We start from the raw sequence: 17,953 nt of genomic DNA, 5'->3' as shown, positions 1-17,953 counted from the left end.
TATCTAACTGCTGAGGAGCTGAGAGCCAGCTCTCCCTCTGCCATTGCTGATACCAGCCACTGAAGGTGGGGATTCCACCAGTGCCCCATCAGCCCTTTCTAGTGTTCAGTAAGCTTTTCCATTAGGAAGTTTCTCCTGCTGTTTAACTTATATCTGTATTGCTGTGACATAAATTCATTACTCCTAGACCTGTTTACTATGGAACTTGAGAGCAATTTATTTCCTCTTTCTTTACAAGCCTTTTTTGTAATTGAAGACTGTTACTGGGTTGTTTTGTGATTTTTTTTTTTTTCCAAATCAAATGTGCCAGTATCTTCTACCCTTCTTCACAGGCCAAGATTTCTTGTGGGTCCTTTAGAGCATCATTGAGATAAAGCCTTAGAGGTACATTTTGAGTTAGGTGTAACATTTCTGGAACTTTTAGATAGATTTCAGTTACTAATATGGAGTTTCTGAGTTTGTAAACTTCTTCTACAATTAATACAGAGATCCCTAGGAAGAGTGGCAGGTCCTGGGTCCAGTACAGCACATATGAATGGGACAGAAAGATTGTACAGTCATATAGGTAATCCTGTGTCATATGGTTGAATTCAAGTGCATTGTTAATTGTGCATTTACACATGTAAAAGAGGAGTGTAATATGTTTGTTCTAGTGATAAGTCCACGCTAGCTAAAATTAATATTAACGTATCTGCATTAGGAAAAGTAAATGTCTCAAGCTCTGTTGGAGTGATGGATTTTCTTTTAGTGATCTGCATCATAATAGTTCTCAGTATTGAAAAGTTAGAACTTCCAGGGGTCAAAAGAAAGATTCTAAGCAAGAGCAAGCCTGAGAGCTGAGAAATTATTTGTCTTGATATATTAAAAGCCATATTCCAGAGTGTTTAAATTTACAATTACTTTTCAAAAGCCCAGAAGATGCATAAATACACTTTTTAAACAGGTTCTGTATAATGCAAGTGGATTCCTAGCCAAAAATAGAGACACTCTGCCAGCTGATATTGTGCTGCTACTGCGATCATCTGAAAACAATCTTACACGACAGTTGGTAACACATCCTCTTACAAAAACAGGTATTGCTGTTGTGGTAATCTTCTTATTCTTCTCTAGCCCTTGTGATGACCACTGCTAGGTTTCATATGACCATTTGCTGATGACATTATACACTTTGTGGCTTAACTTTCCAACCCTAGAATCTATACAGAATGGAGCCCCAGCCATCTCAAGCTGCAGGGGAGGGATTGGTCTGGTCAAGTGCCAAGGAAATGGTAGAGGCTTTCAGGGTCCTCTCTTCAGGGTAGGGGAGCAAGACAGGGAGTGGAGTGCATCCCTTAAGTTGTGGACTGAACAGAAAGGATCAGGTAAGTCACTGGCCTTTTTTGGACAGGGCATATATAAATCACCTGGTTTGTCTCAGTGCAATTTTTCTCTAAAGTAGTAGAGAACAAAGGTTAGGGCTCCTTAACATCTGCTGCAAACAGTGAGGAGACACTCCTCTATTTCCCTAGTCTTTTAGTCTGTTACAATAGGTAACTGGTGGGGTCCTAGTAGTGAGCCCTTCCTCAGGGCGTTCCTAAGTTGGGATAGAGGAACATGGCTGGCTCTACAGAAATTACTCCTAAGTTGCACCTTGGTTGAAGCATGTCCTTGCACATTGTCCTGTCTGCCATTTTAGGATGATGGGTAAGTCTCCTTACAACCAATATACTATTTTGTTCTATTACTTCCTGTGTAATGCCATTGATGCCACACAGTAAGTACTTTACAGTATTACTTCCTTGTACATGGGAGAAAAGCTAAATGGGAAGAACCTAGTGGAAATTTCTCTAAAATGTTACCATTGCTTACAGAGAGTGAGGCTCCTATTCTTCACATAGAAGATGCATTGCTGATGGAATGCAAAATTTGGTCTTGAAAGTCCATTTTAAGTCAGTACTCTTGGGAAAACACCGAGCTCAATGTACTTGTTTGGACTTCTTCACTTGTTGATATCTGCTAAGATATTAAGCTATAATTTCTGTAGAGCCAAAGTCAGGGCCCAAATGGTCCCAAGAACTGATACCAAGGCCTATATAATGTTTTGCAAGATAACTGAAGGTTGTTTTAGTCTTCTTGTTAAGTACTATGAACACTCTCTGTAGCCTTTTGAAACTGATGCAAACCATCCAGCTATAGCCACCTAAAAGTTAGATTTCTGATCTGTTATTGATCTAGAATAGATCAAAAAGTAGAGGTTTACCCAGAGTCCAACCCAGGTTGCCTGTTTTAGGTGTTTCTCTTAAGACGGGGTAGATCTCCTCAGAACTGCCTTTCTCCACTGAATACAACAGAGATCCTGTAAACACCTCACTTTCAGATAGCTAAAGTTAGATGTGAGTAGTCCTCTCTCCATCCTTCCCTTCCTGTGATATTCAGTTAAGCCCAAGGGAGGTCTAGCACTTGATATCATCGCATAATACGTGATGCATTAGCTCAGCATGCTGTATATTTGCGGCTGTTTATCCAACTCTTATCCACCTCTTACTGATAGTAGCTGAGCACAGAGAGATTACAGGCTCTCCCAGTGGAGAGTGAGATTCCAGAACTGTTATGTTATTAGCAGAAGCAATGGAAGCATGCAGCAATAATTGGGGTTTGTCAACATGGACACAGGTTTTTATCAACATGATGGAAAGCTTAGCAGAATTTTCATTATTCCTTTAGAAGGCCAGTGTCTGTGTAAATCACTCAAACGAACCTAGTCCTTCAAGTCTTCATAATAAAAGTATTACTTCCAAGGTTAGAGTCTTAAGACTATGTGTATGCTAGTAAACCAAACAGGAGCAGTGAAGAGTAGCTGAAACAATTTGACAGGATCTGCCATTCTGTATGTTAGCATGCCTCCCTGGGACAGTTTTGGACCGTGTCAGCTAGCAGTCTCCCAGAAACACACAGGCACACTTCCAGGGAAAGCACAGACCAGCAATGGTTTCCAACAAGCTCTGTGGAAAGATACAACCTTATTTTTACAAGAAGGTTAAAAGAGTAGTGAAAAAGTTTAGTCGTATTGACTTGAGTCATGCCATGTCACTTTGCCTCAGGGCCAGAGAAGGATGCTAACACTTTTTAACTAATATAGATGTAGCCTTAGAACTCAAGTAGTGCAATAGCATCCTTAGGGTAAAGCCGCATGGGCACTCAAAGATATATCTTTCTAACCTTCTGCAGCAGTCTTTTTATTTATTTTTTGCTCTAGTAGGTGATGTAAGTGCCGAAGGAGGAAAATTCAGCCCATGTTCCATCTTCATGCAACTTCTTCAGAGCCTGTTCCATCCCAAGGGCAAAAGGGGAAATGAGGACATACTCTGAAAAAGTCAACGACCTTTAGAATCCTGTGGTTACACTGGGGGCATGAATGCAGTGCTTCAGCATAGTTTTTAGTTTAGATTAGATGTAAGCATTTTGGTGGGTTCTTTTCTTTCATCTTCCCATAGGTAACCTGGCACACACTAAAAGCAAAACTACAATCAGTTACCAAATGTGGACTCCCCAGAAATCAATCAGTCATACAAAGGTAAGAAAAGTGATTTTGTGATTCTGCATTGAACACTAATTTAAACCAGAAAGGCAATGTTATTATTGGCACTAAAAGTAAGCAAGTAACTCCTTCCTTGGTTTTTCTCCCTCTCCTATTTTCTTTTCTGTTTAGCTGGATATCTTTGTGTTTTGCAATTCATATTCCTTCCGTGAGGTAAAAACCTAAAATTTCCCTTCTTTCTGGCTATAGTTTTGTTAACAACTTCAGAAGGAAAAAAAAAATTAATTCCTAGCCGTATTGTAGCAAAAAGAGAAATTAAAATATTGGTGTGGAACATAGTCAAGTTCCTTAGAAAACTACCAAAATAACAATGATGATGAAATAACAGACAGAACCTCAGACATTATCAAGTTATTTGTGGCAGTTTTTTAGATGCTCCATTATGAAGTTGTGTCCTCTGTGTGTGAACGTTTGTGTATTGTGTAGTGTATGTAATGTACCGGTGTGACTGATTTGTGCTAGTGATCATGCTGTAAATTCTTTTTTTTTAGAATGCTATTTTTTTAATTAATGATGTTCTCTGAGGAGTTCTTTGTTGTGGTGTTGGAAAGGGCACTACAGGCTCAAAGATAAAAAGTGTCATTTGTTTTTCTTCATCTTTATAGACTGAAGCAGGAGATACCGGACATCATCCAAGAGAGACAACTAGCATGAAAACACAGACAGTGGCTTCTTATTTTAGAGTAAGATATCAAATATTTTAATAAATTTTTCTAGAGTGGAAAAAATGTTTATTCTTTCCCATTTTTAAAAGCACCTGTTGACTTAGAGTCAACAGTGATCCAGTTAGAGTTTGTGAACTGCATAAATGGTGCAGCGATGTGTGCAGTACAAATACCTACAGGAGATTATGATATTTTGCCTTTAAATGTGTTGATTACACAGCCACATTTCAGTCATGATGATGTATGATCATCAGTGTTCATCTTTCACTTCTGTGTTTTCCCACCAAGAGGGGTAAAGGTGGAGGGAGGTTGGACGTTATAGCATTTCTTCTTTTAAGATCTTAAGAAGCAAGAGTGCAAAGTCAATTGGAGGCAGGAGCTCCAGAGAAAGATCTTGATGGTTACTGCCCAGAAACTGTCCTGAGTCCATCCTTGTGACTCCTTCAGCAGTGCTCTTGACCTTCCCAAGCACTGGCTGTGCTGCTGGTCCTGCAATCAAAAACAGCTGTGAAGAGCATTCTTTCTTCTAAAGTGGTGTGCAGAGTAGGTTCACTTGGGCTCAGCTCTGAATTTTCAACTCTTATTTAGTCATCTCTCCCAGCAAAACATAAAGATGGCTGAAGTGGTGCTCATGACCCATATGAGTTCATTTATACCTATTATTTAGATCTATTTATATCTATGACAGAGAACGGTAAAGAGCAGGATCTCTGCTTAGAATCATAGAATCATAGAATCATAGGGGTTGGAAGGGACCTCGAAAGATCATCTAGTCCAACCCCCCTGCCAGAGCAGGGTCACCTAGAGTACATCACACAGGAAGGCATCCAGGCGGGTACAATTAGTACTTAGTAGGTACAAAACTTAGTAGGTACAATTGCATAGCTTTGTGGACTGCAAAGGATAATTTCTGCCTAGGTGTCATGGTGGTCCAAAGCTGTGGGGTCTTTTAAAATTCTAGATGGAAACATTTATTTCATCTCATTTGAACCTGATGTCCGTGATTCAGTGCATTACCAGCACATCTAGCATCAGAGGCTGCAAAGCAGTTAATTATATTTACACTTTTCTGTTATTATTTTCTGTGGTGGAAATTCCTGCTCAGATCATGGTAGCTAACGCTCTTAAATGAAGATTCAGCTTCAGCCCCACTGATTTGCGTATATGTAGAAATCTGTGGGTGACTGAGAAAAGCATCTGCCACCTCAGACTGAGTGGAAAAAAAAATATATCCATTAGTGTGTCCTTCTTGTTTGTGTTCAATTGGCACACTAGTGATGAAGCTAATTAATCGCTTTGCTGCGTGGTGCAGTGTCTGTCCAGAATGGAATTGCACATTTTAATAGGAAACATATGGCTCCTGACGTCCTACACTAGTTTCATATATCCAACCTACTGCTGAACTGCATTGCCTCCTGGTTGCCTCTTTCTGATCAATCAGGTTGAATCTTGAAGAGTGAGCCCCTTTATTTGTGTTTTAATAAGATCCTTCAATGAAGCAATTTTACAAAACACCAGTCAAGGTTCTTTCCAGCCAGATTCACCTCAGTGGGCATGAGGAGCTACAAACTGCATCCCTTCTGCTAGCTTGGTACCCTGGTGAGATGAGAAAAGTGCAACTTTGGAATTGTGATTTTGTGTACTTCTAGTTTTGCCCTCTTCAACAGTTTTCTCTTGGCAGGGAAGCTATAGTGTCACCATCAGCCTGTACAACAAACAGGATGTGCTAGACCAGAGCAGTGTAAGCAGCCCCTCTTCCAGGGTTGCCTTAATTTCCTCCAGTCTGATGAGGCTTACTGGCTTGCTTATTGGCTTGCTGCTCTTCCACTTTCCAGCCATAGACAGATTTACTCTCTAGGTGAACAAGGATCTTCAAATAGGTGACAAACAAAAAAGGAAGTGAACTGCTATTGTCTAACAAGGCTTCAAGAGAAGCAAATAAGTGTAAGAAGAGTTTCTATCATATATAGGGCATTATGGCAGTTCTGGGTTGGATGGGAATGTTCTGGGTGGAATTTGGTACATGCATTTGGAATCAGTGTTTCTCTCAAGTAGTATATGCTAGTAACTTAGAGATCTTACCAAAGTTAGAACTGTTGTTGGGTCATTTACTTCATCTACCCTTAAAAGTACCAGCTTACTGAAAGGTAGATGGGTTTGGACATGGCTCTGATCACATGAAATAAAATTTCAGCATACAAGTTTTATAAATCTCCTGGTGGCAGATATCTTGTTACTTTCTTGCAGTATTCTCTGATGGATTTGTTATCGAAAATGGTCGTCGGCCAGCCTCATTTTGTCAGGTGCATCAAGCCAAACAACGACCGGCAGGCAAACAAGTTTGATAAAGAAAAAGTGTTGGTTCAGCTGCGTTACACGGGAATTCTGGAGACGGCGCGGATCCGCAGGCAGGGTTACTCACACCGCATACTCTTCGCTAACTTCATCAAACGGTAACACTGACGTGGAGAAAACTTCTCCTTTCCTGTCGTTGCTGCCCAGTGTTTGCTAAGCATCAGCAGTGTCTTTGGCATTTGCTAGGCATCAGCAGGGTCTTTGGCGTGGTCTTTAAAGAAAATTACAGAGATATTTCCTGTGACAAAGAAGATTACAAACTGGATGACAAAGAGTAGTTCAGGTACAAGATTAGTGACCTGTTTTGGTTGGTAGGGGAAGATTGCATCTCAGGATGACTGTTTCAGGCTCCCTGCGCGTTTTGGTAAAAATTGTCTTGCTTATAATCTTCACGTTTTCTTCAAAGGCTGAAGGTTTAGAAATATAATGCTTCAAATTAAAGCTGAGAATGTGAAGCCATAGCATCCACAGAGCTCTCGCTCCTGATGTTCATCACTATGCAGCATCTGTTTGTACAGAGTAGATAATAATTGGATATTACTAATCTGGGCATTAGAAGTTCATTGAGTGTATAGTTAGTTTAAAATATAATTTCTACGTATTAGTCAATTATTAAGAAGAAGAGTAAAGAACTCACTATGATTTTATAGTTCCTTTGACTATCACTTCTTCCTCCACCCCAAAAAAAATTAATCCTGAGCACTTAATCTGTACTTTTCTTACCAATAAAGACCCTGAGTATTTGCATCAATCATAAGTAAGATTTGTTGAATGAAGATCAAAACTGTGAAGAAGCAAGCAATACTCATTCAGACAGAAGCACTTAAAAGTAATAGTGCACCAGAAACAGAGCTATCAGCAGAGTGCTGCAGGTGCATGAGGAGAGAAAGACGTTTTTATAGCACCATTTTGGAAGAGTGCAGCATGAGGAAAGGTAGTTTCCACTGCACCAAGATGTGCTGTGGCTTTTGGTCACTGCTTTTTATAAAAAAATTTCCTGTTCAGGTAAAAGAGAGGAAAGCAGTTAACATAATGGGATAGCTTTCTAGAGAGCATGCCCCTGGTTGCAGTGAGGTTGTGCAGGTCTCCAGCAGTGAGAATATCACCCTCAGACAAAAGGGATTTTTATTAAGTATCTATCTCCTTGTCTTTTTTGGTTTCTTTTTTGTAATAGTTGAGAGTTAGAGGGAGACCTAGGATAATGGCAAAATTGTTCTGTTAGAATAAAAACAAGCCAATTCTTTGTGTAGTGAAAAGAAAAAAAGAAGAAAAAATGGAGCTGTAGGACTAGGTGATAATGCAGGAATCAACATTATCTCTTTTTTTATTATTCCATGAGGGAATAGTTACTGTTATTTAAAGCTGGTACAACCCAAGCTTTGTGTATAAAGGCTGAATAAGAAGAAAAAAGCAGAATGCACACGTGATTCATGTAATTTTCCTGAATTAAGAAAGCAAACATAAGTATGGTTCATTCTGTTATGGAGAATATTGAAAGGTCGTGGAACACACAAGAACTTTACTACCCAGCAGCTGAGCTGGTACGTTATGGGTAATTTTTATGCAGGAGCATCCTGACCTGTTTTCCTAGTCATAATTAATTCTGAGTAATGAGTTTGCAAAATTAAATTCTTACATATGATATGTCATAATGACACATGTATGTTCCAAAAAGATCTGCAAAGCCGAATCCAAGGAGGTAACAAGTGTTGGGATGCATTTCACGTCATGTTAACTATCTCAAAGGTAGATGGTCAGGCACATGAAATAAGATATGAAATATACAGGACATTTCTAGATTCAAAATAAACTAATTTAGGATAAAAGCTTTTAAAATATTTCATTTTGCCCCTGAAATCACTTTCACAGAATTCAGAGAGCCAGAGCAGCAAAGGACTGATGCACAATTCTACTTGGGTTGCACACTTTTTAAAAGTCTTCTGGTATTGATATGGAATTAAACAACCCTCCAGGGTGTGCAATATGTCACTCACACACTTTTGATTGAGTTTCTCAGTGCTGCCTATAAATCACAGCAATTTCTTTCAGATGCTGTTTTGTTTTTTTCAGTGCTATGTTTTCTTTCATGCAACTGTTTTTATCACTTAAATGAGTGGTTTAAATTTATTTGCATCTATTGCTCACCATTAATGGAATAAAGAATCATATGTTTGTCTTTAGGTATTACCTCATCTGTTACAAAACAAACGATGATCCTCCAGTCAGCCCGGAAACCTGTGCTGCCATTTTGGAAAAAGCCCGCCTTGACAACTGGGTTCTTGGAAAAACTAAAGTAATTTTTAACATACTGTATCTGCATTGTGCCAGTGTGTCATTGCTAACTTATTAAGCAATTTGTTTTCTCACCCATGTGGCTGAGGTAGCTCTTGGTCTCTATTGCTTCATAAAAAAAAAAAAAAGAAAACAAAAAACACCCTTTGCTGGGTGCAGTTCCCTGATATCTGGCCGGAATCCTGACCCCATAAAGTGTTAAAATTCTGATCAGCTTTAGTGAGGGCACAGTGCAAAGCAGCATGTGACAACAACACTGATTGCATTTTCTCTTAAAAAATGTGGTGTTAAGGAGCCCAGTGAGCTTAGTCCAAGCTTTCTTGAGGAAAAGAAGTTATACTTCTTCCCTAGAGCAGTCAGAGTCACACAGGGAAAGGAGAAGGTTTTGGCTTTGCAGCCTGAGGCCTCTATGGCACACTTTGCTGAGCACTGGAGGAAGAGATAGCAGGATGATCCCATATATGGGAAGTGAGGGGAAGACTTTTATAAGAGAAACACGTCTGTTCCCATACTCTTGCTTTTGGTTCTAGCTCACTAGTCTTCTCAGTGCATCAGAGAGGGACAGGCACCCACCCCAAATTGGTAGATCTCAGGAGGTCTGCCAGAGAAAAGAAGCATCAGACAAGTACTGCACCAAGTCTATTTGCTAATGTAACAGAAGTGCCCAGGAAGAATATGGAGAGAGAGAGAGAAATATGGATCCTAAACTATTTGAAATCACCTCAGGGCAGAAGAAACAACTGTTTTTCTTCTGAGACATCTGCCTGGATAGGTGTGACAGGAGCCATGAAGTTACATCCTCCTCAGCCTTTATTTCCTTCTGCTCTCTTAGTGATGCTAACGGACAAGATACAGCCAAAGGAAGCATATCTTGAGATGTGAGATCTATAGCTTGCATTTACTTTAATTAGGGTTGACCTTTATCTGTCCTGACAAGTGATCAAAATGGAAAAATTCTGTAAAACAAACATAATTATTGTCTTAATTGCACAAGCTCTTTCTACATGTTTTATTTTATCCTAATATACACCAGGAATGTTTTTGTATCCCTTGTGCTGGACTAGTTTTTCAGGAGTTATATAAACTTCATCCTTGATAAAAGCAATTTAGTAAATAAACAATGCCTTAGATTTAAAACTGGAGAGCAGAGAGGTTGAAGGTTCCAGATTTGAATCACATGTATGTAACACACATCAGATTTGTGAGGTTAGCACAACTGTCAGCCACATAGGTTTGAAAACAGATTTATAGTTACAGACAAGTTTTTTATTGGAACATCTTCCCATGAAAGCAGGAGTAAGCAGGGACTGACAAAAGATGTTGAAGGGGGGAGAGTAAGGTAAACTACTACCCCAAACAATCAAAATGCTATCTTTAACAAGGATGATCCTTTAGGTACTACAGCTAAAGAGTATGTTCATCATCTGAAACCAATTTGTAAGTCTTGTTGAAGGTAAATGCTTTGAGTGAGTACAGGGCCTTGGAGGGGAACTAAAACTTTTGCTTGTCTGCCTACTCTTTTTAAGGTATTCCTCAAGTACTATCATGTGGAGCAGCTAAACTTAATGCGGAAAGAGACAGTTGACATGATTATTTTGATTCAAGCTTGTGTCAGAGGGTGGCTGGGTTCAAGGAGGTACAAAAAGATAAAGGAACAAAGGGAACAAAGTGCTATTAAAATACAGTCAGGTAATAGCTTTAAAACATTTAACATTTTGCTTAAAGCTAGTATGTGTGTACAGTTGATAGATGGATGTGCATGCTGGATGTGGATTTTGCTGTTTTCTTTCTGTTACATTTGACAAAGTATCTTATACTTGGTGATATCTATTCTTACAAAGAACAATTTCTTTTAACCAGATTATGACAATCTCTTTACTGAAGTTACATTTATCAATGTTATATTTAAAAGGCAAATTTAACAATAGAAGGATGTGATTGCATAGATGATACCATTATTAATAATATTCTGACATACTCTGACAAGGTTATATATTGTAATAATGAAAATAAAATGTATTAACTGACCTAGATAATAAGGTCAGTTACATTGTTGATGGAGACATCAACTGAAATTTTTAATACATTTCAACATTATTTTGCATTCTGATTCTTTTGTGTTTTGTATTCATTTGATTCATAATAACTTTACTCAGCAGAAAACATAGTTTTTATGTAGATTTACGGCTTGTGCTTGTTCACCTTTTTATTTTTTAGAAAGATAAAGCCTGCAAAGTATTTATGAATACTTTAATGGAGTTCTGTAATTCCTTCCAAACTTTTTTTTTTATTCTTAACAGCTTTTTGTGTACCTAATGGAGTATTTAATTTTAGATATCTCTTTCCAGCTTACAGGGGTTTTGTTGCTCGTAAAGAATACAGAAATGCAAAACATAATAAAAAAGTGGAAGAATATATCACTAGATTTCAAGCAAGTAAGAATTGTTTGCTTTCGTGGCTTTAATATGCTATCTATACACAGTACGTTGGTCTAGATTATTTCCTATTACCTAGCTACACTGATTGACTAGGCCTATTTATATATTCTGAGTTATAATTTATCTGTTAGATATCTAAATACAGTGGTTGAAATGGATCAATGTATTCGATTACCTGTACCTCGAAGTGGCTTAGAGGCACTTTCCACAGCTGTGAAGTGGGCTGGTGAAATGCCATAGCAAGCCTTTTCACTCCTGGTCTGATGTCTAAGTATTACAGCTGGTGTTGTTGAAGCACTATATGACACTGCATATACTGTGTGTGTGTGTCTGTGTGTGCATATTTTTCTATTAGGAATAGGTTTCGTTGCCTATCAATAGTAATTATGTTCGAGAAGACCATAATCTGTTATTTCAGTTACGTCTCTGATTCTTTTTTGCCATCACTCAGTCCACCCTGGCAAAATATTCCTTCTCTTCTGCATCGGTAAATTACCTTGGGCCCAGATACATGCTGTGTGACGTCCCTTTTTTGTCCCTATCTTTCTGTCTCCCCCATCCCTGCAGAGATGTCCCTGAGCCAGATGTAGTCTAGACAGCACTGAAATCAGCAGCCGTACAGCTGAAGAGGCACAGGTCTGAAGACAGCTGCTGCAAATCTGCACAGCACTTCCTGTAATTACAAAGGTGGAAACCCCAAGTATAAGCTAGTGCTGCCAGTACCCAGGCTGTCTAGATTTAAACTACCTCAGATATGCCTTCAGGAGTATATACCAAGACACACGCTGGTTTTAATCACTGTCAGACACATCTGTTAATTGCACTGAGCCAATCTTAGTGTGTGCTGAAGAGCACTTCACTGCAGTTGGTAGAACTTCAGTGTAGAAAACATCTAAATCCAGAATATGTCAAAAATAATTATACCTCTGAAAGCTGTCAATTATATAAGGGTATTTAGCAAATGCAAAAGTATGAATATACCACTTTGCTCTGTTTGTTGATCTCCCTGCTGATTCTTCTTATCCACCTTCTCTGTCCTGTGTGCAGTTTCATTTCAACATTTTTCAGTGCACAAAAAGCCAAAACAAAATGGAGGTCCATTTTTACTTAGCTCTCTCAATTACCCCTCACCCTCCCTTTATTTCCAAAGCAATACAAAATTCCTCTTGCAGTTTGAAAACAAAGCTTTGACAGTGACTGTCTCATAACAAAGTTCTCAGGATGAATCAGTGTCTGAAAAGATAAGACTTAGCTTATAGTGGCATGTCCATCAACAGTGTAACTTGATTTCTTTCAAAATAACTCCTGTGGAATTGTTTTTGTATGAAAATAGAATGAGGATTGGCTCAGTAGTCCAAGTAATTCTGAAAGTATTCCAAGTGCTTTATGATTTTCACTTTTCTAAGGCCCTATCAGACTGCAGTATAAAACCCAATTGTGCCTCTTCAATAAGTATTTGGGTTCCTTTACCCTATATCCATTATCAAGATATAATTTACATCCCTTGTATACAGTGCTTCTTACACTGAACAACTACACCTAGTGGAGCTGAAGCTGGCCTAAATGATGTGTGGGGAATGCTAAGGCAAATAAAACCTAGCACCAAGTTATATGAATGCATTAGAACAGACTGCTTATGCTCCCTTCCCATTCTAAAGTGAGCTTGACCTTTCCCTGTGAAGCAAAACACTCTCAACAGAGCTGGAGTAAGACCTCCTATATCTACCACCTCCTCAGGGTATTTAAATCACTTGAACCCTCTGTCCCCATAGTCTTACACTGCATTTGGAATAAGTGTTCAACAGATATACTTTGACAAAACACTACATTCTTTTAATTTTGCCAGGGATTAGCAGATTTGTGCTGAATCCCTAAAACTGAAGATTTGTCCAAATCACAGCACTGTGGAGACTGTGCCAGGTCCAATTAGGAAATTATTTGCAAGTTCAGGAATTTTTTGAAGCAACATTCTGAATGCAGTTCAGTTTCTGATTAAAACACTTCAGCGTAGATGTCTAAAAGTGACCTAGGTGTCTAAATTTACGTTCCTCTGGGTTTCGCAGCCCTACCGAGGGAATCAAGACATACACAGTCAGCAGAGCCTGGAGTTTGATTCATTTTATTCAAAACCACCAAACGCTCAGCTCATTTGCCCTCATACTGGTATCAAGTGTCATTTGAGATGCCCTAGGTTGCCTTGCCTGGCTTCTAGCTTTATTTCATGTGGTATACTCAACTTTCTCTCTCCAAAAATTCACATCTGTCTTGTTCTTTCTGCCAGCTCCACAGAGATGCCTTGGCTATCCCAGAGCACTTCAGGTGGCACTAGATACCTATGTGCAGGCAACTTGATCAAGCCCCTAGTAGCTAGTCAGTGCCTACATGTCTCAAGGAACACCTATGTTTTGAGTCATTCATCCTGCTTCAGACCAGAAACTTGAACTTGTTCCTGTCCAGAGCACATATAGCAAATGCACCTGGTTGCTGTGGAAGTTTGCATATCTTTCATGCTGAACTTTTTCATTATCAATAATGAATCTTTGTAAAACGACCATGAGCTAAGTCTTCTGTAGTTGCTGAGCTATAAAATGTTTGGTTTTTCTCTGATCTATTGAGTGTTCAGCTAATTCCAGGCCTGTGCCAAAACAGAGCCTGGTAATCTCTATAGCCTGATAATCAGAGGTTTCCCAGGGAAGTGAAAGACTGAGTCGAATCAATTGCCTGAATCAGGCAAAGCAGGTACATGAAGCTGAGAGCACTGTGTTCTAGAGGCACTTCTATAGCACTATGCTTCTGCTTCATTCTGCATCATCCTGTTTTTTCTTTAGTTCAGTAAAACACAAAGAGCTTCTTCGTATCCTCATGTAGAATGGGTACAGATTTCTGAAATCTCAAAAAAGTTCTGTGAGACCAAAAAATTTCAGATGAATGCAATCATAATAACCACCCTGGTTCATATTTCCTTATTGTGTTTTGTTTGATGCTTTTATCATTTGACTCTTTGAAATGTGTGGGGCACCCATTGCTTGTTGCCTAAGGTTGTTCTGTATGACAATTTGTATCAGTTGCCAGAGGATACTTACTCAGGAAGAAGAGAAAAGAATTAACTGAGACAAGAAACAAAGCAGCAATAACAATTCAGTCTCACTACAGGGGATATAAGGAAAGGAAGATCTTCAAAAGCAGAAGGTAGTGTTATTTTCTCTCTTACATCACTCAAATGTATCCCTTTTCAGTAACTACACTGCCAGAGAGCAGTGCTGTAAGCTAAACGTGAAGCCAATTAGGATTATTTTAGATATGTATGCAGAGGTAATGTACCTCTCTGTGGAGATTTTTAATGTCAGTAGCAAATTTTCTCATATTTTTAAGCCCAGGTAATAAAGACTTATTTAGGGGAAAGATCAACAATATTGTGCTTATCTGTGATGTTAATGTAATCTGTAGATGAGTCCCTTTTGGAACTAGCTTCTCATAAAAAATGCTCAGACAAGAGCAAGAAAAAGGCATCTGCAAGAAACTGTTCTTCTCATCTTAAGTCACTGTTTAAGTGTGGGCGATGACATCAGGAACCCAAATGTCTTGCTCAGATCAGACAGCTAAAAGTTAGGTGAGGTGAATCACATTCTAAATACCTCTGCAATTTGGTTGTAGTCCTAGTCTCTGTAATGGAGCTAGCAGCAGCATAACCATTGTGATAGCTTTTAAATAGGTGGAGGCTAGTCCTGAGAAGTGGAAATCGGCTGTGAAGGAGTCCAGAGCCTTTCAGAGAGAAGGAACAGGGTGGCAGATTTCAGCTAGCACTGAAGTTTCATTGATAGTAACAAAAACAGTTTAGGGCATAGCTCCAGGTCAAATGTAAAAGACCTATGCCCAGGGTCATTCTTTTTCATTCCTAGTGTGACTTGAGGCAGTTTCCTTTCATGAGCTCATTTAGGATTGTGCATATTTATAGATATTTGAGGTGCTGAAAAGTTTCTGCCTTACATTTTTGTTAAGATTTAAATTAATTCTTCACTGTTTTATCAGCCCTCATGCAGCCTAGATTGTTCCCCTACCAATTTTCCATGGAGAATTTAACAGAATTTAATTTTAAGAAATAGTAATTATCAGAAAGACAGAGATTGGTTTGCTATCTTTAATTCCATCAATATGCACTAAATCTTTCCCATGTTGTGATGTATCAAGTTGCCACTGAGTACACAAACACCAACAAAGTTAGTTGTAAAGTTGTCACTATCCTTCATCTCCTTCAGCTATAATTTTTGCCCAAAACTCTCTTCCATTCAGGGAATCACTTAGAAAGAACCAAACTGAAAATGCAGCATCCATTAGCGAAAAGGAAAAGGATGAAGAACTTCAAGATGATGAGGAAAGTCCAGCTGGAGTGAAGAATGCCCTTCCTAAAACAGAAGAAGAAGCTGTTGTCATTGTTCAGAGCCATTACAGAGGCTACAGAGTCCGTAAAAAGATGAAGGAACAGCACAAAAAAATAGCAGAGGAAGAATTATCTGCTGTGGAATTTCTTGAAGCACAACTGCAGCCAGCTCAGTATGATACACTGGAAGAAGCAGCAAATGAGGACACTCAAGATGAAGCTGATGCTGTTACTGACAGTGAGTGCTGTGGGTACAGTGACACAGGGAATGTTCAGGAGCAACAGAAAACATCTGCTGAAGGATTGGGAGCTTCTGTGAAGCAGAATCCCACAGTAGAATGTGCGGGTGAAGGTGAGGAACAGGCCTCTTTGGAAGAGTTACCCAGAACGCCTGTCAAAATCACAGCTGAACCTAGTCACCAGCAAGTGCAAGATAATCAAGACGTACACAGTGCAGATGGGCAAAATCAAGAATCTTCTGTGGTTCAGCCCAGGATAGACAGGGGTGTGGAAAGAAACCACATGAAACATGGATCAGTGATGTCTACAGGACGTAAAGGAATTACAAGAAAAGAGTCACTGAGAGGCTCACGGAAGCAAGTTGAGGCACAGAAGCAAGGTTCAGAAGACAAAGAGAAGGCAGCAGTGGTTATTCAGAGCAGTTACCGGGGTTACAGAAGGAGGGGACAACTCAGAAAAGAAGGGAAACTACCTTGCAAAAGTCAAGATAAAACCATAAAGGAGACAACAGAAGCACTAGACATTCAAAATAACGATCCCCAAACAACAAAAGAGAGGGAAAGTACCAGTATAGAGGCTGAAGACTCCAAGACACCGAAGGGAGACTCAGAGAAGGAGGCCTGTGACTTGGCAGCATTTTCACGGCAGGTAGGGAGCTTGTAAGCTACGAATGGTGGGCAGAACACTCTGAGCAGTGAAAGAGCAGCCAAGTTATTTTACTGGCTTCAGTGACACTGAGGTTTTACTCTCTGAACTAAGACTGAGATTTTTGAAATGAGTGTTTTATAAAAATGCATATCTTGGGCTGCAAGAGAAAATAGTCTTTTCATGGAGGAGGGAAAGACAAAGAGCGCTAGCAAAAAAAAAAACCCAAGACGTTAGCTTTAACCTGGTTTAGGTTAAATGCAGAACCTTTGACTTTGTTGAAATGTTCACTTATCAGGCAAGGCCCTTAAATTTAGTAAACTTGTGAAATGTCTCAAAATGAATCTAAAAGTTTCTGTGTCACACTTGCAGAGAAGTGTGCCTACAGCTGTAGGAGCTATTCTGCACCATCTGCTTATGTGTGTGAACCAATATGAAGAAGCTGCAGGACTGGGGCACATTGTGGAATTTCCTGTGTGTCACTTTTTTCTCTCTTTTTTTTTTTTTTTGTTTCAAACTCTTTTTTCTCCTCTTTTTTTCCCTCTTTTCTTTTTTTTTAAGGGGATGTGGAGAGGTAAATGTAGCATGGACCTACACAGCAGTAGGTGGAGCAATACCTTTAAAATCCATTCTCTAGTCCACTGTTTTACTTTTTATTACTTTGGAATATATACTTACTTATATAATACTGTAAAAATTTGTGTTATATTTTTTCAGATATCAAAATTATCTGAAGACTACTTAGCATTGCAGCAAAAATTGAATGAAATGATACTGTCACATCAGCTGAGACCTGTGATGCTGCCCAAAGATAAGCAAGCCAATGGCCGACTCCCTTCTCATGTTTGTCCATCAGGTAATGTTGGACCTTACTGTTAGCAGAATTTCCATTTGTAAACACAACTGTCAAGAATTGACTCCTAGTCATGTTTTTAAAGGCATAGGAACTGGTAGATGAGTTTGGAATTTAGTTTCCAGAAAAATATTGAAGCCTATTTGGGATTTATGTTTTTACCATTTTTCTTGGTATCACTGCTGCTTAAGATTGGTTAATGAGTCACTGTGAGACCTAGACATAGACTTTCTAGGAATACTTCTATTTGGTAAAAATTCCACATTGGTTCTTTTTACTCATATGTTTCTCAAGTGTATGAGCTATTGGTAAGATGTGGGAATATATTTTAAAACCAAAATATGTTTTAGGTACTATGTTAAACAATTTACCAGAGTTTGTCACATATACGCTCAGTAAAGTTTTGGTTATCCACAAATGCAACTGAGGTTATCAAAACTACTCATGTTGGTGGGTATGTCCTTAAAATTACAAGTTTTATTAATAATCAATATACATGTAACTCACAAA

General features: G+C 38.9%; 1 protein-coding gene across 1 annotated transcript in view; it reads left to right on the top strand.

The window, feature by feature from the left end:
- MYO3A (myosin IIIA) overlaps positions 1–17,953 on the top strand; it is a 75,397-nt gene that overhangs the window by 41,676 nt on the left and 15,768 nt on the right. The window contains exons 18-26 of the mRNA XM_008937034.1: positions 944–1,073; positions 3,474–3,553; positions 4,183–4,260; positions 6,490–6,695; positions 8,779–8,890; positions 10,416–10,578; positions 14,393–14,516; positions 15,618–16,593; positions 17,308–17,446. Of these exons, the coding sequence (XP_008935282.1) occupies positions 944–1,073; positions 3,474–3,553; positions 4,183–4,260; positions 6,490–6,695; positions 8,779–8,890; positions 10,416–10,578; positions 14,393–14,516; positions 15,618–16,593; positions 17,308–17,446 (2,008 nt within the window). The remainder of the gene's footprint in view (positions 1–943; positions 1,074–3,473; positions 3,554–4,182; positions 4,261–6,489; positions 6,696–8,778; positions 8,891–10,415; positions 10,579–14,392; positions 14,517–15,617; positions 16,594–17,307; positions 17,447–17,953) is intronic.

Source organism: Merops nubicus, unplaced genomic scaffold (genome assembly GCF_000691845.1).
Source record: "Merops nubicus isolate BGI_N331 unplaced genomic scaffold, ASM69184v1 scaffold8143, whole genome shotgun sequence".
Classification (NCBI taxonomy): Eukaryota; Metazoa; Chordata; class Aves; order Coraciiformes; family Meropidae; genus Merops; species Merops nubicus.
Note: the sequence above shows the minus strand (reverse complement) of the source record. Positions and strands in the feature narration are given on the sequence as shown.